This window comes from Salvelinus namaycush, chromosome 32 (assembly GCF_016432855.1).
Source record: "Salvelinus namaycush isolate Seneca chromosome 32, SaNama_1.0, whole genome shotgun sequence".
Taxonomy (NCBI): domain Eukaryota; kingdom Metazoa; phylum Chordata; class Actinopteri; order Salmoniformes; family Salmonidae; genus Salvelinus; species Salvelinus namaycush.
In genome coordinates, this window is record NC_052338.1 from 9585528 (window position 1) to 9606707 (window position 21180).

Genomic DNA, 21180 nt, shown 5'->3' on the forward strand with positions numbered 1-21180 from the left:
TGATTGGGAACCATACTTAGGTAGCTTTTTCCCACATGGTTTTTGTGGGTAGTTATTTTCTGTTTAGTGTTTTGCACCTTACAGGACTGTTTCGGTTTTATTTATTCTCTTGTTATTTTGTGTTCAGTGTAAATAAAAAACATGAACACTTACCACGCTGCGTTTTGGTCCGACTACTCTTCTTCAGACGACGAAAACCGTTACACCGTGAGTTCTATCGGTTGGAGGTTTTTATCATTCAGCAAAAAAGAGCTTGCGCCCCTCTTCGAATAGTCTATTGGTATAAGAAATGCTAAAAAAGTTACGTCCAGCAAGCTATTTAGTCTAGCTTTTCCTGCATGGGACTCCAAGAGCTAAGGAGCGTTTATTAAGGAGAGGTCAGCGGAGCACAGGTGCTTGCGTACTGCGCAAGAGACAGAGGCTATAAGTTAGAAGCTTATTATGCATAACCCATCACTAATTAGCTAAATATAAGGCTAATAATGTATTGAATTTATTACCTGAAAGAGGTAGGCTAGAACATATATATAGGGCTATGTATCAAATCTAGGAGAGGATTATCTATTTTGTATGCAATTTGAATGGAATTGATGGAGAGAGAGAAAGACTGCGAGAGACTGCTTACACATGTTTTGATTTAAAGCAAAGATATTCGAGTGATAGGCTTTTTTTTCTGCAGCTGCAAAAAATAAATACAAATCTTTACAATTACAAAACAAGGTGACACCCGAAAAGTCAGATGGAGATGGGTAAATTAGAGGCGCATTCGGTCTTTATATTACTGTAGCATAGGCTATGCTGCAGCAAATGTAGGCCTACCTGTCTCACGAAAAAAAGTGACCATGATGAGATGATACAGTAGGTCTACATGCACTGTGAATTGCGCTCCATACAGAGATGGGATGTCTGTCCCCACCCTGAGCGTTGATTCATCATGCAGAGGCTGTAGAGAGGCCAGATTTAGACATTGCATATCCTTTAACAGTTCCATTTCACGCCATGCTGTTCAGACAAATAATTTATAATAATTTACAGTTTTCTCAGTTATTTATCCCGGGAAAAGGGAGTGATTTTGGGAGGTAACCGGGTTCCCGCCATTCAACCCTAGTCATGTTGTCTTAGCTTCACCTTGAAATACAGTGAGTGTGGATAAAGGTGTGATTCGGGTCAACCCTCTGGCGGATTTAACCCAATGAGAGCTCTTTGCTCAGGTCTCCCTGTCAAAGAACTTCTGATGGATTAAATTCGTTAGTGATTGTTTGACAGGGTATGATACAATACATCAGATATAAAGACATAAAAAAAGGCCAGATTCAGTCCGAACCCTTTGACTCTGATTACAAACCCTCAGCCTTGCTCAAGACTTTAGGCTTTTTAAAGCATTCTCAGAGAGTGTATCCCCAGGTAAGTGTTATCTACAAAACAACATGATGGGAATGACATTGGAATTCTCTATATATGGCAAAAACATTTAGATCTAATGTATTGGACTTTGTATTTTATATAATTTTATATAATTTATAAATATAATTTTATGTTGCCTTGTTGTGTTTTGGTGTGTTTACAGTGGTAGGGGATGACGATTGCCATAATTACCTCCTACGTTGTAGCCCACACAGGAGTTCTGGTCACAGTATCCAGGAGGTCCAGCCGACCCCACTGGTCCAGGGATACCCGGCCGCCCAGGTGTTCCAGGGTTCCCCGGCCGACCAGATGGACCCTGGCTACCTGTCCGGCCCTGACCCGTTGGTCCTGGAGGAGAGAAAAATGTGGTGAGGAGAAGGCGGAGAAAGGGAGGAGTGTGTTTTAATACAACAAATACATTTTCAATTAACAATGAAGGTTTTAACTTTGAGCTACATTCCGAAGTGAAATCATCATGTGAAATGTTAAGGCAAACCTTTGAAACATGATGGCATTATTATTGTCTTCATTGTGACTAAGAACACTGCATATTGAGGTAGAATTCACCAAGTTAAAGGGGTAGTTCACCCAAATTACACATTGGTTTCCTTACCCATTTGTGGCGCAAATCCCAAACAAGTCACGGGACCGATATTAGCATCATGTCCAAATCATACGAAAGTATCTAAAATGTATTATAAAGCTCAACAAAGTCATTTATAGATGTTTTGAAGATAATGTGCGAAAAATGCTAATATCGGTCCCATGACTTGAATGCGATTTGTGCCGCAAATGATAAAACATTAGCATGTGGAAACAGTGCCAGAGAAACTAAACCAAAGTATGGATTGCTGTCATATCTTATCCATAGACTGCTTACAGGGTAAGGGAACCAATATATAATTTTATAATTTGTGTGAACTATCCCTATAAATCTAGTAGTGTGCTTAGAATCCATGATTAGTCCACTGATTGGCCAGACTTCCACAACTCTCCACAAAAGGAAGATAATCAGCACATTTATCATTACCCAGCAGTCTGTACCAATAAGCATAAGCTTTTGTGTTTTTTCCTCAGACCCAAAATGCTATTATTACTGAGCTGTCTCCATCAGGAAATGCTATGAATATCCTTTTTCAAATATCCTTGGGGACACTCATCTCCCGCATGCCAGATTCCGAAGTGTTCTCTCAGAGTTCTCTCCTGTGGCCCAACCTGGCAACTGCTTCAGGATTTCAATCAACACACTGTATCAGCTAGACTACAATCAATACAGGAGTCAATAGCTATGCCCTCTAATAAGGTTTCATTAAACCAGTAAGGGAAGCTTAATGAATAACAACCAAAGTAAATTAAATAAAACTCAAGCTACCTTCTCCATTTCATATGTTACCCTTGAATCAAGACGGGAGCGCTTAATCAAAAACAGATCGTATGACTTCCTATTTTCTAATCCACCCGCTCAACAGATGTTGATTTCCCCTGCAGAGGCTCGGTAGCAAAGGAAGTCCCTCGAGGAAAATTGAAGTTGGAACTGTGCATTTTTTTTGGGGGGGGGGGGGGGGGGGGTTTCAGCGGGCATTGTTTTGGTTACCTGGGGGTCCGACAGGGCCTCTGGGACCCTGGACTCCTGTGCCTGGGCTTCCCTTGTCGCCCTTCTCTCCTGACAAACCTGGACAGACAGAGACCAAGGGGACACACACTTTGAAAAAATGCAGAGAAGTGGGCATGCTTATCTCCTTTCCGTATTATATCACCATCAGCACTAAAAGTGTCATGAACAATATTGTTGATCTACCTGTGTAATCATTTTATTCTGATTATATTAGTGTGTCACAACCTTATCTTTTCACCTGTCTTTGTGCTTGTCTCCACCCCCTCCAGGTGTCACCCATCTTCCCCATTATCCCCTGTGTATTTATACCTGTGTTCTCTGTTTGTTTGTTGCCAGTTCGTTTTGTTTCATGAAACCTACCAGCGTTTGTTCCCCTGCTCCTGTCTGTGCTTGCTCCTGTTTTCTAGTCCTTCCCGGTTTTGACCGTTCTGCCTACCCTGCCCCTGCCTGCCATTCTATACCTTGCCCCACCTCACTGGATAAATGTTTTTTGTTATTTTAATATTTTTTTTTACCTCTTTCGTGGTATCCAATTGGTAGTTACAGTCTTGTCCCATTGCGGCAACTCCCATATGGACTCAGGAGAGGCGAAGGTCGAGAGCCGTGCGTCCTCCCAAACACAACCCAACTGAGCCGCACTGCTTCTTGACACAATTCCCGCTTAAACCGTAAGCCAGCCGCACCCTTTGTGTCGGAAGAAACACCGTACACCTGGCGACTGTATCAGCGTGCATTGCGCCTGGCCCGCCACAGAAGTCGCTAGAGCTGCGACCGAGCCTGGACTTGAACCAGGATCTCTAGTGGCACAGCTAGCACTGCGGTGCAGTGCCTTAGACTAATGTGTCACTCGGGAGGCCCTGCCTCACTGGATTATTGACCCCTGCCTGCCCTGTCCCTGAGACTGCCTGCCGTTCTGGACCTTTTGCACCTTCTCTGGATTACTGACCTCTGCCTGCCTTTGACCTGTCGTTTGCCTGCCCCTGTACTAGAAATACATTTTTGTTTCTTCGACACTGTCTGCATCTGGGTCATACCTGAAACCTGATAAATGATGTTTTCTCACGTTACCTGGCAGTATCATTTACTGTAATATCGTCTCCCACAAGCTTATGGCATAAGTTACATGACTATATCTTCACTTGAAAGCTTAAATTAAATCAGAGTCTTCTCTATACAGTACCTCTGGCTCCTGGTTGTCCATTTTCTCCGTTGGACCCGGGGAACCCTGGTCTGCCCGGGGGCCCCTGCTCTCCCTGTGGTCCTGGGCCGCCCTGCCGCCCGGGCTCTCCTGGGGGACCTGGAACGGTGCGGACAGAGACGGGTGCGCTGGGGATGTGGTTAAGGATGGAGCTGTAGCGAGCCATGTGACCTGTGGGACAGACGTCAGACAGAGGTCAGTGGTGCATGAATGGATGCCAACGGCAAAATACCCTTACACTTTCATAGACAACACTCACATTTTCATGTACTGTATACCCCTTCCACAGAATACACTTACACTCAAAGACACAAGACCTGTGCAATCACACATCCACACACACACAGGAAGAGAGCCAGATGGAGGATTAAAAAAATGACTCACTCTGTATCAGCTGCTCACAGACCTGCCGGGCGATTGCTTGGACCGATGCCTGGGATTGCAGGTCACCCTGGAGAGGAAAAAACACATGGTGACACCAAGTCCATGGCTACACTCCAACCTGTTTTATCGTCCCCACAGGTAAAATATCCTCCACCATTACTTAGGTAGAAATCCTGCCAGCCATGAATTTGACATCAACTCTTTTAATTGGAAAACATAGCTGTTGTGGCCAAGCCTAGATGTTGCCTTTTGAGCCTTGTCTAAAAACCTTATTAGCAATTCAATGTTTGCTGTTACGTGCGACACCAATCCGTAAAGTACTTAACACTAGAACAATAGCTCTTTAAAATAGAACTGCTGTGAAGTAGAAACCCTTTTTCTACAGCTGAGTAACACGGCTCTAAAGCTTTAGCTTATAAGGTATGCAAAATGTGTTCTGGTTGCAGTACAACGTGTGATACTTCTCTTCAGAATATTTGTTGTAATGGCAATTGTTTACTGTCAGACTTTCAGAGAACCCCTATAACCAAAAGCTGAGGAACAACAATTACTTGAAAGGAGGGCATTACTTGTTTTGAACATTGATGTTAAGAACAGTACTTACCCCACATAATTATATTATACAGAACAAGGTAAGTATCATAAGATATCTCAATTCAATTTAATAAATGCTGTTTTGGCATGAATGGGTGGGTGCCACTGCTGCCAAAGCAATATGTTTGGTATCTCTATGACTTACTCTTTCTCCCTTCTCTCCTTTGTTTCCGGCAGGACCCTGCAACAGAACAAAAGGCAGAATGACAATGGACAGAAAAGAATGAAGTAAAACTGTACAAATTGTTTGAGTTGTCAATTGCTGTTGTCATCTTTTTCCTTTTTGCTAAGGTCATTATTTGAACCCTGGCATAACCATTTATCTGCAAAGGTCATATAATAACTATGCAGTACCAGTAATTACATAGAGGCACTACTATGTAATAACTGCTAACCTTCTCTGGCTCTTGGTCTTTGGTTGGACGATAAGCTGTCCTACAAAATTCATGTCGATAATCTTGCGAGGAAGTTGACTGAAATTGTGATTTTATTCTCGTAACAAGGCTTGCTTCCCATTTGAGGCTAGAAAGATGCTTGTTCAAGACACCTTTCTTTCTGAAATTGATTATGGTGACTTAATATACAGTGCATTTGGAAAGTATTCAGACCCCTTGACTTTTTCAACCAATTTTTTTCATGTTACAGCCTTATTCTAAAATTGATTAAATTATGTTTTCCTCATCAATCTACACACAACACCCCATTATGACAAAGTGAAAACAGGTTTTTACTTCACTGTATAGTTCCTTAAATGATTTTCCCTGTCTCTAAATATCCACATCGAACTGTTACCCTCTCTCCCAGATCCTTACACATACACATAGAAATATGGCATATTCCTGACCATGTGACCTGCCCTAGAATAATGCCTTGTGTTCGTTATAGTGTGTAACTTTCATTGGTCAAGACATGCAGTCAGGAAAAACTCTGGGTCTAATTATGATAGATACACTGTACTGTAGGACTATGTACAATATATTTATATACTATATGGCTTTGCTGTCTCTCAAGACCTCCCTCCCTAATCCTACACAAAGCGGGCAAAGCTGATTGAAATGACATCATACTGACGTATCTTGTTGTAATGATGCAATTTCAATCAGTTCCGCTTGCTGGGTATTTCCTCAGCTAGTGGGTCAGCTCTGCTTCAGTAGTAGTAACATGCATGGACATAGAGGTTCAGATAACTCACAGGAGGTCCCTGGTTTCCCAGTGACCCTGGAGGTCCACTTGACCCTGGTGACCCAGGAGCTCCTGGAGTGCCCTGTGGGTGAAACACAAACAAACAAATTGTTTGAGCAATCACTCAAACGTACAACGTGTAACTTTAGTTTTTCCAGTGGTAACTTGAGGTACTACAAAACATTTGGCCAAGAAGCAAAAAAGAAAACAGTCACATTCGCCAAGGAGCAGAAACAATTAACCTACAGGGACAATACCTTTGACAAGGACGTATTGTAAATTGCAGATTTAATTTTACAATTCATTTACATTAAATCAAATTAATTAATTAGTTCCTGATGCTAAATCCACAAACAATCATACTCACTATAGTCCCTGGAGGTCCTGTTCGCCCCTGGGGTCCATCTTTACCAGGAAGTCCCTGTGGAAAGGTGTTACAAGTACATATTCATGCCTATGAGACTGTGCTATTATGGCAGCTCATATACCACGACTTCATATTCACATAAATCTATTCCTTTTGATTACAATGCTTTCAGAAAGTATTCAAACCCCTTGACTTTATCCACATTTTGTTACGTTACAGTCTTATTCTAAAATGGATTAAACTTTTTTACCCTTCGTCAATCTTCACACAATACCCTATCATGACAAAGCAAAAACAGGTTTTTATACATTTTTACAAATTTATGAAAAATAAGAAACTGAAATATCACATTTACATAAGTATTCAGACCCTTTACTCAGTACTTCGTTGAAGCACTTTTGCCAGTTATTACAGCCTTGAGTCTTCGTGGGTATGACGCTACAAGCTTGGCACACCTGTATTTGGGGAGTTTTTCCCATTCTTCTCTGTAGATCCTCTCAAGCTCTGTCAGGTTGGATGGGGAGCGTCGCTGCACAGCTATTTCCAGGTCTTTCTAGAGATGTTAGATCGGGTTCAAGTCCGGGCTCTGGCTGAGCCACTCAAGGGCATTCAGAGACTTGTCCCAAAGCCACTCTTGTGTTGTCTTGGCTGTGTGCTTAGGGTCGGTGTCCTGTTGGAAGGTAAACCTTTGCCCCAGTCTGGGGTCCTGAACGCCCTGGAGCAGGTTTTCATCAAGGATCTCTCTGTACTTTGCTCCGTTTATCTTTGCCTCGATCCTGACTAGTCTCTCAGTCTCTGCCGCTGAAAAACATCACCACAGAATGATGCTGCCACCACCATGCTTCACCGAAGGGATGGTGCCAGGTTTCCTCCAGACGTGATGCTTAGCATTCAGGCCAAAGAGTTCAATCTTGGTTTCATCAGACCAGAGAATCTTGTTTCTCATGGTCTGAGAGTATTTTAGGTGGCTTTTGGCAAACTCCAAGCGGGCTGTCATGAGCCTTTTACTGAGGAGTGGCTTCCGTCTGGCCACTTTACCATAAAGGCCTGATTAGTGGAGTGCTGGAGAGATGGTTGTCCTTCTGGAAGGTTCTCTCACCTCCACAGAGGAACTCTAGAACTCTGTCAGAGTGACCACCGATTGCTCAGTTTGGCCGAACGGCCAGCTATAGGAATAGTCTTGGTGGTTACAAACTTCTTCTCTTTAAGAATGATGGAGGCCAATGTGTTCTTAGGGACCTTCAATGCTGCAGATATTTTTTTATACCTTTCCCCAGATCTGTGCCTCGACACAATCCTGTCTCAGAGCTCTACAGACAATTCCTTCGACCTCATGGCTTGGTTTTTGCTCTGACATGCACTGTCAACTGTGGGACCTTATATGTCCAATCAATTGAATTTACCACAGGTGGACTCTAATCCAGTTGTAGAAACATCTCAAGAATGATCAATGGAAACAGGATGCACCTGAGCTCAATTTCGAGTCTCATAACAAAGGGTCTGAAAACTTATGTAAATAATAACAAAATGTGGAAAAAGGAAAGAGGTCTGAATACTTTCCGAATGCACTGTAAACAGACCGACAAGACCTTACCCTTGTTCCTGTTTGTCCCGCTCGACCTGGTGACCCAGGAGACCCAGGAATGCCCTACAACCGTAGAGAGAGAAAACAAAAAGGTGAAAACAAAAAGGCCAGTTAAGGGTGTCAGCATGAATACATTTGTATTGACAGGCTCGGATGGTTGGACCATTATCCTAACTCATTACAGATAATTAATGTTGTGAAGCCGGAGCTGTTTGTAATACACAGTCTCTTGTATGACCTTCACAGCCGTCAAAGTCAAATTCCCTCACTCAGACACAACGAGTACTGAATGCCAATGGCATGGCTCAAAGCCTATTACAAACAAAAGTATACATCTCCCAACCTCTACAGTTATTGACAGGATCCATCTTAATTGGCTCAGAGATTGATTATAATGAAAGTGTATTGCATCTTAGGCATGAGTCATTACAACAGAGGGGAAATAGCTATTGTTTTGTAAAAACTGCTGTGATGTCTTGTTACAGTCCAGGCAGGCGCTGCCCATATCCACAGATCTAGGATCAGATTACCCTACCGCCAATGCTCAGATTTACCATTAGGAGGATGGAAAGATATCTGACCCTGTATCAGTGGTTAAGACCAACTTCTACCTTCTCCTCTTATTACCTGTGCAAATCCTTTAATGCATTGAAATAAATCTGACATCACATCAACCAAATGGTAGCAGAAGCTTTCACTCAAATTATGCAGCAACTCTCTTACCAGAATTCAGAATGACATGTTCCCATTAACAGCTACCTTACAGAGATAGATATTCAATATGCCATTCAAAAGATCTCCCTTTGGTGCAATGGTGTCATTTGAATGTCATTTGAAGACTGAATGCCATTTTGTGATGAGGGTAAGTGTATCTGAAAGGGCAGGAAGTGAATGGTGGTCTTTACCTGTATTCCTGGAGTGCCAGCTGCACCCTTCTCACCTCTTTCTCCTGGACCACCCTGAAGTTGGAAAAAACAACAATAAATATCAACAGCAAATATCAAGCTTATTTGGAGGCTATTTCATAAGTTGGGGTCGTCACTATCTGGTCACAGTGTGCGTTCTAACTACAAATGCCATTTGTTTCCCAAACTCTTCCAGTAGCTGTACCTTTACTTATCCCCTACCTGTCACCATAATCCTGAATTAACAACAAATAGATCATGTCTTCAATATAGCACTTCTGTATGTTATACCATCGAATACTTTACCATAGGCTAGCTTAAACATGGCCTTAGTAAAGTTAAGACATCTGGGCGTATCCTTTAATGTTTTACCTGTCATTCATTAGTCATTGATCTGTTAATGGGTTGGCGCCCCCCCTTGGGTTGTGCCGTGGCGGAGATCTTTGTGGGCTATACTCGGCCTTGTCTCAGGATGGTAAGTTGGTGGTTGAAGATATCCTTCTAGTGGTGTGGGGGCTGTGCCTTGGCAAAGTGGGTGGGGTTATATCCTTCCTGTTAGGCCCTGTCCGGGGGTATCATCGGATGGGGCCACAGTGTCTCCTGACCCCTCCTGTCTCAGCCTCCAGTATTTATGCTGCAGTAGTTTATGTGTCGGGGGGCTAGGGTCAGTTTGTTATATCTGGAGTACTTCTCCTGTCTTATCCGGTGTCCTGTGTGAATTTAAGTATGCTCTCTCTAATTCTCTCTTTCTCTCTTTCTTTCTCTCTCTCGGAGGACCTGAGCCCTAGGACCATGCCTCAGGACGACCTGACATGATGACTCCTTGCTGTCCCCAGTCCACCTGGCCGTGCTGCTGCTCCAGTTTCAACTGTTCTGCCTGCGGCTATGGAACCCTGACCTGTTCACCGGACGTGCTACCTGTCCCAGACCTGCTGTTTTCAACTCTCTAGAGACTGCAGGAGCGGTAGAGATACTCCTAATGATCGGCTATGAAAAGCCAACTGACATTTACTCTTGAGGTGCTGACTTGCTGCACCCTCGACAACTACTGTGATTATTATTATTTGACCATGCTGGTCATTTATGAACATTTGAACATCATGGCCATGTTCTGTTATAATCTCCACCCGGCACAGCCAGAAGAGGACATAGCCTGGTTCCTCTCTAGGTTTCTTCCTAGGTTTCGGCCTTTCTAGGGAGTTTTTCCTAGCCACCGTGCTTCTACACCTGCATTGCTTGCCGTTTGGGGTTTTAGGCTGGGTTTCTGTACAGCACTTTGAAATATCAGCTGATGTACGAAGGGCTATATAAATAAATTAGATTTTGATTTGATTTAATACCAATGCAGGTGTAACCCAGTACTTCATATTTGACTGTTCTGTTTACAGTCTATTAGGTTAAGATACATCCTCCCACCTTTACGGCTTACGTTTAACAACATCCCTTGGGCGAGAAAGAATCAACATCTGAGTATTACAACAGCTTTTAAAAGGTAGACTTTATAGCATGCCTAGGTAAATCGGGGACTGTAGCTACTGTATGTTATGTGTGTTGGGATACTAGACTCCTCTAATATGTGCAGTATTAGATGGTGTGTGTCTGAACTAATGTATGTGAATGAATGTGTGTGTGTGTATGCGTGTTTTACCGGAGGGCCCATGATGGTACGTCCGCTGGGCCCCTGGGGTCCAGGAGGCCCCTGCAGCCCAGGAGTACCAGCGTCCCCAACTGGACCTATCGGTCCCTATCACAGAGACAGAAGAACACATTGATAAAGTAGATTAGAATATAGTTAACATTTTACTGTAGTTCTAGTTAAATTCCCTGCTTTCTACAGTTATTACAACAATCTAGTATCACTGGAACAAACAGAGGAAATTCACACCAAATTACAAAGTACAATCTCACTGAACAGTAGAACTGTAAAAAAAAATGTATTTACATATAGGCCAATAATAAGATAAGATCGTCACCAGACAACATTTTAATCCACCATCTCCCTGACCACCTTCCTCTGATCAAGCCATAAACTGTCCCTCTCCATCTTTGGAGGATGCATGCACTCACATGATCTGGCCACTATTGGTTAACCTAGCCAGTGGTGGAAAAAGTACCCAATTATCATACTTGAGATAAAGTAAAGATACCTTAATAGAAAATGACTCAAGTAAAAGTGAAAGTCACCCAGTAAAATACTACTTGAGTAAAAGTCTAAAAGTATTTGGTTTTAAATATACTTAAGTATCAAAAGTAAATGTCATTGCTAAAATATACTTAAGTATCAGTAAAAGTAAAAGTATAAATCATTTCAAATTTGCTTATATTAAGCAAACCAGACGGCATCATTATTATTATTTTTTATGGATAGCCAGGGGTACACTCCAACACTCAGACATAATTTTATACACCTGTCAGCAACGGATGTGGCTGAAATAGCCTAATCCACAAAATGGTATATATTTTATTCCATACAACTGCCTTCATCCTTTACATTACCTGACCCAGGTCTGGGTGTCTGAGAGGGGGCTTTAGTCTAACTCAGTGATTTAACTGCAAATCAGAGACCCGCGAGGCTGCTCTCTGTCTGTCTTGTCGTGAGCCTACCAGTCGCAGGTCATTGACTTTCATGGGGGCACGTTGCATCTCCAATGAATATGAAATTCATGAGAGTAGAAAGACCGCATGGGTGCACTGCGAGGACGGCTGCATTACAAAGACCTTTACATGCTATAATAACACCCCATTCAAACACCAGTACAATTTTCTGGGACTTTCAAGACCCATGCAATCCAAGTCTAATAGCATGAGAGAGTGAGAAATGAATAAAAGATTAGAACTTTGCAAAGGGCATTTACAGAAAGAGTGGGTTTTCAGCCTAGCAGTATACAAGGGATATTTTATGGAAGAGAGGTATCCAAGAGGGTATGTGTCTGGTATCCATCAATGAGGGTATGTGTCTGTCCCCCCACCCACCCACCCACCCACTGAGTGCTTGTGGAATTGTTACAAGCTGCATTGACTTTCATTGTGTTTTTATTTACATGAGTATGTGTGTGTGTGTGTGTGTGTGTGTGTATACACTGTACCACAGCTCCTGGTTCTCCACGGTCCCCTCTCCCTCCTCTGATCCCAGGTCCTCCCTGTTGATAACACAAACACCCATACACCCTCTGTCACACTCCATCAACATAAGGACCACAGACCTTAAAGACACACACTATCAACACATCCTAAACACACTATCACACATCGGGTGTATGTACTCTCCATCCCCATATGTCACACTGTGTTCTGTTCATCAGCCACTGAATGCAATGAATGAATTCCTAGCTCAACAACAGCTGTAAGTAACACATGATGCTGATTAAGGAGAGAAGGAGGGTCCTCACAGGGGGTCCAGTGGGGCCAGGGGGACCTTTGCTTTCCTGGCTGCAGGTGCAGGCACGGGGCATGGCAGGACAGTCCTCCTCCTTCCTCTTAGAGATGAGACAAATACCACCATGACATGACAATACATGCAACACAAGAGTACAATGGCCTAATGATTATGATAATGACCAAAGCATAATGATAAGGACGATAATGCTAAAACAAATAATAGGATAAGGAACTTATGATAACACAATAACAAGATGACACAATATGACATCTATGACACGATCCTACAACATCCTACGACACATTACAACAAAGGTTAAGGTCATCCCACGTCAGTCAGTAGATGAGATCAGTAGTGAGGCGTGAACTCACCAAACCAGGAAGCTCACAGCACTTGTCTCGGCTGGCCCAGGACGTGCTGCAGACGATGTCAAACGACTGCAGTTGAAACTGAGGACAAAAAGAGCAACAAACACACATACATCTTTTTTTACATTCACTACAAACATGTTGTTACTTGACTAATAGTATCTTGATAGAACTAGCAGCAAGCTGTGAATCTCCTAAATAAGACCTGAGAGAAAGTATGATAATCATTCAGTATTACGCATTGCTAACAGAATTGTTGCACATCTCTTATTGAGGAGGAAGAATCTATCAATAATTGGTCTCTCAAAACAGATTGCTCTGTTTTCTCCTGTGCTGAAAAGTGTGAAGAGTTTTTGTCTAAGAAAGAAAATGATCAAGCCTATCAGAGAGTACTATTACTACTAGAGAGCTATTAGAGTACTACTAGAGAGCTATTCCTGTATGAGGATATCTGGGCTATTTATGGAACTGGGAGATTGGATATGAAAAGTACAGTTGTTTATTTGACTTGTTTCTATTTAGTGGAAAATAGATCTTGACATGCTGATGTGATTATACTTCATTCAAACTCTCTGTCTTAATGCTGTTATAAGAATTCATAACCTAGGTCATAGGTAGTTTATCACCACTCTATTGAATACTCCATGACACTAAACACCATACTGTATGTTAGAATTCACCCCGACTGCACATAAAATAAGAAGAATCAAGGGGTAAAATACATAGAAATCTAATTACGGAATATTGACATGGATATTGAATGGGGATGTCCAAAGAACTACAGTATATTCTAGTAATTCTACATCGATGTCAAAACATCTTCTTGTATACCCTCTCTGATCTATCTGTCACAGCTTACCGGTGCAGAGCTGTCCTTCTTCCCCCTGGAGCGCACCATGCGTCCCAGCACCTCCAGGCCATCCGTGGTGATGTTGCCCGCCGCGTTGATGGCCTTCTCCCCTACTAGCTTACAGTCAATGACAGCCTTGGCGCTGGTCTTGCTAATAGCCATGTGTAGCTACAGGGAAAATGAAGAACCAGGCCTGGGTTCAAATACTATTTTAAATTTTTCAAATACTTCGAGCATTTGCCAAAGCCTGCCTGGTGTGCCAGTTCGGCAGGGTTTACACTTTTGCGGCTATTCTATTGGTTCCATGGTGCCAGGCAAGCTCAATCCTAAACACAGCTAAATTATCCTAAATGATTTGAAATAGTATTTGAACCCATGTCTGTTTGGAACACAGACGCAGTGCGATTGAAACATCTTATATGCGCGTCTCAATAAATCACTGGGGAGCATTAAAGAGTTACGGTTTCAGAAAACAGACTGAGGTTCAAAGAGACACAGGCTGTAAAATAAGGACAGATTTCTGTGCGAGCATTCCACTAGTCACCCGAAACAAAAGAGTCAGTTTTGAAGTCGGGGGATTTCAGATGTTTTTCTACCTTTGACACGTCAAGCTTCTACTGTATGCTTCGTTGGAAATGGGATGTCTCGTGGGGGAAATATATGGGGGAATTTCAAGACATTACTCTAGCAAATATCTATTCATACCTGATTATCAACTGTGAACGTGTGTCTTTATGAAACAGCACTTTCAGCTTTGTTTGACATTGGTGCATTACTATGTTAAAGCGCTGATAAGGATGGAACTGTAGCATTTCCTTTGTATTTACCTATTTTTTTCGACAAAAACAGATTCCCGATGAATCATTTGAATTAAGCGTCTTTAAAAAAACACCCACTGCAATGCAAGGAGTCAGAGAAGTATCTAGCCGTTAGTCAAGTCTTCTTGAGAGGTAATCTAAAATATTACCACATTATCACCAAGCCTGATGGGCGAAGTGCTGACAAGATGACACATGAGAATACTTATGGATTGGCAGGGGAAAGAATTGCAGTAATCACTGGTGATAATTTGCTGAGGAAAAAGGCAACAGTGGGTTACATGAATTCAGGCCATAGTCACTTTCAGTCACATCAAGTTCCTCCTCTCTGCATAGTTTAGTTTGTTTAGCTTGTTTGAAAGTGGCTATGATTCAAATTTGCATTCATTATCCTGGCAATATTTCGGGTGCCAGCTTCATTCCACATGGTTAGCATTTTTTTAAATATGTTATTTTATTTCAGCAGATAGCAAGTGAAATATGATGGCCATTTCTTATGAACATCATAATGGCACAGTACTACCCACACTATATATTAATGCTACAGCTACACACTGTTTAGTGGTCCTGTGTGGCTCAGTTGGTAGAGCACAGTGCATGCACCACTAACGGTTGTGGGTTCAATTCCCACTGGGGGAACCCATATGCATGAATAAAAGCATCTGCTAAATGGAATATTATATTATTATTGTGCAGCAAAAAAGTTGAAACTATTTGAATACTCAAAACATAAGTGATTTAAAAACGGCATCAAAAAAGGTAGGTGTTTGTTTCAGGTGCTACGTCTCACTCATGGATGATAATGTAAGTTGCCAAGCAAAGTTTTGGCATCAATAGAAAGAGGATGATTATGACATTGGCAAGTGGGTGAATATCCTCATTCACTTAAGCAGCAGGCCATGGATGTGGGCAAAGGTATTGTTAGAACATAGGAGTCTACAGGCATGTCTCAGGCCTAAGGTATTGTTAGCCCTGATAACATTGGAGTCTACAGCCATGTATCAGGGCAAAGGTATTGTAAGCTCCACTGATAGCCAGACAAGAGTGACTTAACATCACTCAACAAGCTGGCTTACAGCCAGGAAGCAGGACATCCCCTGAGGTGTTAGGGTGATGTTGCAGCAGCGTTGCACTGAGGAAGTGAGATAACAAAGAGTGTTTTTGAACTTTGACCTTGTGGAAACTGCCGTAGAAGAGCTTCTTGATCTCAGGTCCCTCGAAGGTCACAGTCTGAAACTGTCCTTTGTAGTCATGGTTGAAGAAGGTGAGGGTCTTGCCACCGTCTAGCGTTGGAAAGAGAACGTTTGCCTAACTTTCTGCAGTTCCATAACATATTCAGTACAAACTCGAAAATAGTGAGGAATGTTCTCGTTTCAAATAGAGGAGGCATGGACGGTTTACTAGACATGTAGCCTACTATACATAAAGAAAATGTTTCAACATACGAATGATTTACACACAAATCATTGTGCTGCTCACAATTGATATATTAGCAGAGACACCATACAAAATGTCCATTGCTTTGCCTATCTTATGACAGCAACCAAACAATGGGAACTTGACACACGGTCCCAGCTAAGACCCAGCCCCGTCCCCCGGCATCCTACTCACTGTCCAGAATGAGGCCCACCAGGGGCTCGTTGTCCTTGTTGAGGATCTCCCACAATGCAAAGGGCTCCTTGGGCGTTTCAGGCAGCAGGCGGAACAGCATAGTGATGGTGTAATCGGAGGGCAAACCCTCGGGGTGGATAAACCTGGGGTGGAAAGTTCCCAGAACAATAGGCTCTAGTCTGAACATACAGTGGCTTTTGTTGTAGCACCTTCACAGAGTTCAACTGCTATCAAACACCATTTCAAAAGCTGTTTCAACTTGCCAATTCAATTCTTTCAATAGTGTCATTCAATTCTAAAAAGAGGTTAAGCGCAGGAAGCTATTGTTTCTTCATACTGTATATGTACCACATTTGCTGCATTATAATTTGAGAATGAGACACAAAATGACTATGTTTTCTGTGATGTGGGATTGTTGCAGAAATACACCAGGTGAGGGCAGCTGTCTGTCATTATCACCATCTCTTCATTGTAATAACAGCATTTTCAGGCCAAGTGACAGGAAAAGAGGATTCAATTCAGGGGAGTAGAGTAAGTTGTATGTTGTAAGGTGTTGTTTATGTTATCATTGGGTAAGTGGTGCCAATACTTACCGCTGTCATAGAGTAGCTTTACCTGTATCATGCTCATTGTACTCACTGACGTTTTGTCGCTTTGGACAAGAGTGTCTACTAAATTCTACATGATTGATAGAAGGCAATGTACTGTTATGCCTTTTAGTTAAGATGCTAGTGTCCATACTTGGTGGGCTGGGCAAGGAGGGAGTTGTTGTGCAGGCGGAAGCAGGGGAAGCTGTTGAAGGTGCCAGGCTCCATGGACACTCCTGATACATGTCCATACATACCCTCCACCAGGCCAAACATCTCCATCATCCTGAAACCTGCAGCCACAACATAAACAACCATGAGTTGGTTTAAAAGCAGACATGTCCATGCACAGTACTACTGACAAGTAAAAATAATCCGTTTTTTAATTGTGACTGGCTGTTTTCATCATGACTTCTCAATTCTGAGCTTCTACTTCTTATCATTAAGATATTCTGACTTACATGTGCACTCAGAAAGAGGCCATTTTACGTAGTCTTAAGTCCAGAGTTTGCACTTATCTGATGTGCAATTAGCAGGAGTCAACTGTACTGTACCTGTTCAGTTTACAGTGATTTTGTGCATAACAGTTATACTGGGGTCATAACTAGTCAACGGGTCTGAGAGTAGAGAGGCCTTGACTGTGCCCTGTGTGCCAGGACACATGAATAAGTAAGTATGCTCCAGTCTCTAACCTGGCAAGGTACTGCCACTCATCGCCACCGAAGGACAAGCTGAAAGACAAAACATTTATGTCACTGCATGGATAAAAATACACACAATAATATGCCCCCTGTGCTTTTAAATAACAGATTTAGATTTTGCTCCTGTAGGACTCACTGGCAGTGGCAGCCTCACAAACAAAAGTGACCAGCTTTTCCTCAATTTTCTTGAAGGCGTCTAAATCATCCACAAAGAAAACGTGTCTCCCGCTAGGCTTGCTGGCGATGCTCACCAGCTCCCCGTAGTCCGCATCCGCAAAACCAATGGCAAAAACAATGTACCCTGTGAAGAAGGTAAGCATACAGTATTGCCAATAGTGTGTTATGTACATGCCTAACTAAAACATTTTGTTGGATTAACATATACAGATACTTTTTTGTGTTGTAGAATGTTCTTTTCATGTACCACAATCTATTCAATTAAATTATTGCATCATGTGCCTCACCTTCCATCTGCATCTCTTTGGAGACCTTGTTGACATCGTCCTGAGAGCGCCCGTCAGTCAACACCACCAGCACTTTGGGGATGCCCCTCCGGATACCACCTCCCACTGTGAAGATGGTGTCTTTCACATGCCGGATGGCTAGCCCTACAGTAAGAGAATTAGAGGGAGGGATGGAGGGAGAGAAAGAGAGAGGGAAGAAAGGAGGGGAAGATAAAGAAAGGAGTTACACTCACAGCGATATCGACAGCAGGATATAGCCAGGTTCCTTGGTAGAGGATCGTGGTGTTGGGTTATCACTATCACTGCAAAAATATTCAGCAACAACACATTTTCTTCGTTATTATTCCCACCCCACCTGCAACAATACACATTACACACAAATACAGCATATTCAAAGGAGAACACAATGCAACAATTAGCATTACCAAGCGGACTTCTTCGTTGCACCCGTTTGAGAAAAAAAACATTGTTAGATGAATGCATTATCGTTCCCCTTGGGGATCCACTGATTAATGACAGCATCTCACTGTTCTTCGGAAGCCGGGCTTGATTACTCTGGCCTGCTTGATTACAATGACTGATTATTTTTCAGCAGGTTACAAAAGGAAAGTCAATAAAGGGTATTTCTGTTCATCTGGCATCTACAGCTGTCTCAATGGGATTCAGTCATCCTGTTACTTTACTGTTATGGTAGTCCATTTAGACATACAAAAAAAAAAGAAAAGAAAAAGAAACTTAAAGGGAAACTCCAAAATATTTCTACTTCATATTCATCATCTCCAGCACCACCCCAACATCAACATACTATGTCAAAATGGTGCGTTTCTATGTTTTGTCGAAAAGAAGATAAGTGTTTCCAATGACTTCATCGGTGTGCGTCGTGTGATTTTGACCAATTGTGAGTAGGCATGTACTACTAATAACCTACTAATTGTCTACTAATTGGTTGATGATGTCATTGGAAGCACTTACCTTCCTCTATTTTTTTTACTACAAAACATAGAAAAGTGCCATTTTCACATATGTTGATGTTGGGGTGGTGCTGGAGATGTTGAATATGAAGTAGAATTTTTTTAAATTTTAATTTCCCTTTAATGTATGCTTCAGAGTAATAGTATGAAACTCTACATTGGTAGAGAGTGAATAAGGTTTGACAAAGGTTTGCCTTGATGGTCAAAACATTGTTTTTAATATAGTGAATAAGGCCCGTTGTCCACTTGCCTGTCTTGGTGTTCCCTCCCTTATAGGAGATGCGGTTAATGGCCTCTAGCAGCCTCTCCTTGTTGTCGTACGAGTTAAGTTTGAACTCGGTTCTGGCATCGTCACTGAACTGGACAATGGCAACCTGATAGGAGAAAGATATTTTGAGTTCAATTGAAAATGTGGCATTTCAGAGTTTTGTGCGTGTGTGTGTGTGGGGGGGGGGGGGGGTTGTAAATGAGTGGACTAATAATGGACAGCATAAATGTATTGTTCATAAAAGCACACATGACAAATAGTCAAACATAGGTGTTCCAAGACCATTTATGACAACTTATTTGAGTATATCACTTCCAAGATAAAGTAAAATACTGTACAGATGTAGGATCGTAATTTGAGCCAGTTTGGTACAGCAGGAAAATAATCCTGCAGCAACAGGAAATAGGAAGTATTATGTGGATTATAATTAATGGACATTTTTGTAGAGATTGGTACAATTTACAAGGGAAAATAAAGTCTGAAATGTCAAACTTCAGAAGCCTTTTTAAACCTCAAATACACTACAAGTTTTATATTTCCTGGATTGCAGGAATGTTCTCCTGCAACAGGGGGATCCAATTAAGATCCTACATCTGTAAGTGCTAGCTGGCCACAGAACCATTGGTTGGTCTAGTCAATATTTACCTGAGTACCATCTGGTCCAATGATGTCGAGGGCTCCTGTGGTGCTGTACAGGAAGCGGATGATTTTCAGGAAGTTGTCATCCCCGATGCTCCAGGAGCCGTCCACTAGGAATGCTAGGTCTGCCTTGGCCGCCTTGCAAACTGTCAGGAGAGAAAAAGGGAGAGAGAGGAGAGAGAAAGAGAGAAGTACATAAAAGTAGGCGCAGGGAGGAGGAGGAATGTTGAGATGAGGAAAGAGGGGAGAGGGATGAGGAGTGAGAAAAGGAGAAGAGGAGAGGGTAGAGATTGGAAGAGTGAGAGAAAGTAGTACACAAACAGAGAAAGAGACAGAGGGAGACAAAAAAGGACATTTACATTTCCAAGCCAATTAGAACATGCTCTTATCAAGGGCAATTTAAATTCAGTGCATACAATAAGAGTTCTGATAGACAGCATATATTGAGGTAATACAAACGGACACTAGCCTCAGCAGGCAGCAGTGGAAGAATCACAATGGAGAGTGGAGAGAGCGTTCTCTTTCTCCACAGGTTACGAGAGAGGAGCTGTGATGATTGGCAATTATCTCAACAACTTCCCTCTCATACCAGGGCCAGCCAGGGTCAGATTGACCAGTATAACACCTAAGTTCCTGTTGTTTGCTTTCTTTTTTTGTTCTGTTCTGCTCTGTGATTTTCAAAGGAACCAAAGATAATAACCAAGTTGCTAGTAGGTGGGATGCAAAGTGAACTAAAAGTTGCATTTGTTGATATTTCCCATGCCAACAATAACAATAACAAAAAAAATACGAATTACAGGCTTTAAAATGGACTTGGGCTAAGTTCCAACAGAAAGGGGAGTGAGTTTTCAATTCACTTTTACAAAACTCATCCCAGAAAACTGTGTAGGAAGAAAGGAAACTGCTAAGATTATTGTTGTCAAAAACAGCAAATAAAGGTAAACTTTTACTTATTTTCTACACGTTATATCTTCAGATAATATTATGTTGAATGTGTTCGTTGGAGAATTGTAAACTCTGAAATATTCTGACTTGATACAAGACTGTAACACAAGTTCCGGCTTACAGTATTATCTCAGACTCAAAAGCTCATAATGGGACCATTTTTGGAAGTCTGAAAAGATTTGTGATTATTCCAAAAGCACATTAAACAGCTTTACTATCATTTCAGACGTCTGTAGTCATGACTGCAATAGACACTGCGTATATGAACTTGTATTAGATACACAAATTTGTGTCAGGAGTCATTTGACGTTTGAATGTCAGTCAGGGACCGGTTGAAAATTGACC

At 42.0% G+C, this 21180-nt stretch overlaps 1 protein-coding gene across 1 annotated transcript in view; it reads right to left on the reverse strand.

The window, feature by feature from the left end:
• LOC120026807 (collagen alpha-1(XIV) chain-like) overlaps nucleotides 1-21180 on the reverse strand; it is a 75574-nt gene that overhangs the window by 11207 nt on the left and 43187 nt on the right. The window contains exons 20-41 of the mRNA XM_038971521.1: nucleotides 19897-20036; nucleotides 19234-19357; nucleotides 18013-18156; nucleotides 17685-17849; nucleotides 17540-17578; nucleotides 17002-17140; nucleotides 16261-16403; nucleotides 15823-15932; nucleotides 13841-13999; nucleotides 12985-13062; nucleotides 12624-12710; nucleotides 12321-12374; nucleotides 10883-10978; nucleotides 9235-9288; nucleotides 8339-8392; nucleotides 6745-6798; nucleotides 6388-6459; nucleotides 5341-5376; nucleotides 4602-4668; nucleotides 4200-4388; nucleotides 2999-3076; nucleotides 1582-1752 (exon numbers count right to left, since the gene is read on the reverse strand). Coding sequence (XP_038827449.1) covers nucleotides 1582-1752; nucleotides 2999-3076; nucleotides 4200-4388; nucleotides 4602-4668; nucleotides 5341-5376; nucleotides 6388-6459; nucleotides 6745-6798; nucleotides 8339-8392; nucleotides 9235-9288; nucleotides 10883-10978; nucleotides 12321-12374; nucleotides 12624-12710; nucleotides 12985-13062; nucleotides 13841-13999; nucleotides 15823-15932; nucleotides 16261-16403; nucleotides 17002-17140; nucleotides 17540-17578; nucleotides 17685-17849; nucleotides 18013-18156; nucleotides 19234-19357; nucleotides 19897-20036 — 2253 coding nt within the window. The remainder of the gene's footprint in view (nucleotides 1-1581; nucleotides 1753-2998; nucleotides 3077-4199; nucleotides 4389-4601; nucleotides 4669-5340; nucleotides 5377-6387; nucleotides 6460-6744; nucleotides 6799-8338; nucleotides 8393-9234; nucleotides 9289-10882; nucleotides 10979-12320; nucleotides 12375-12623; nucleotides 12711-12984; nucleotides 13063-13840; nucleotides 14000-15822; nucleotides 15933-16260; nucleotides 16404-17001; nucleotides 17141-17539; nucleotides 17579-17684; nucleotides 17850-18012; nucleotides 18157-19233; nucleotides 19358-19896; nucleotides 20037-21180) is intronic.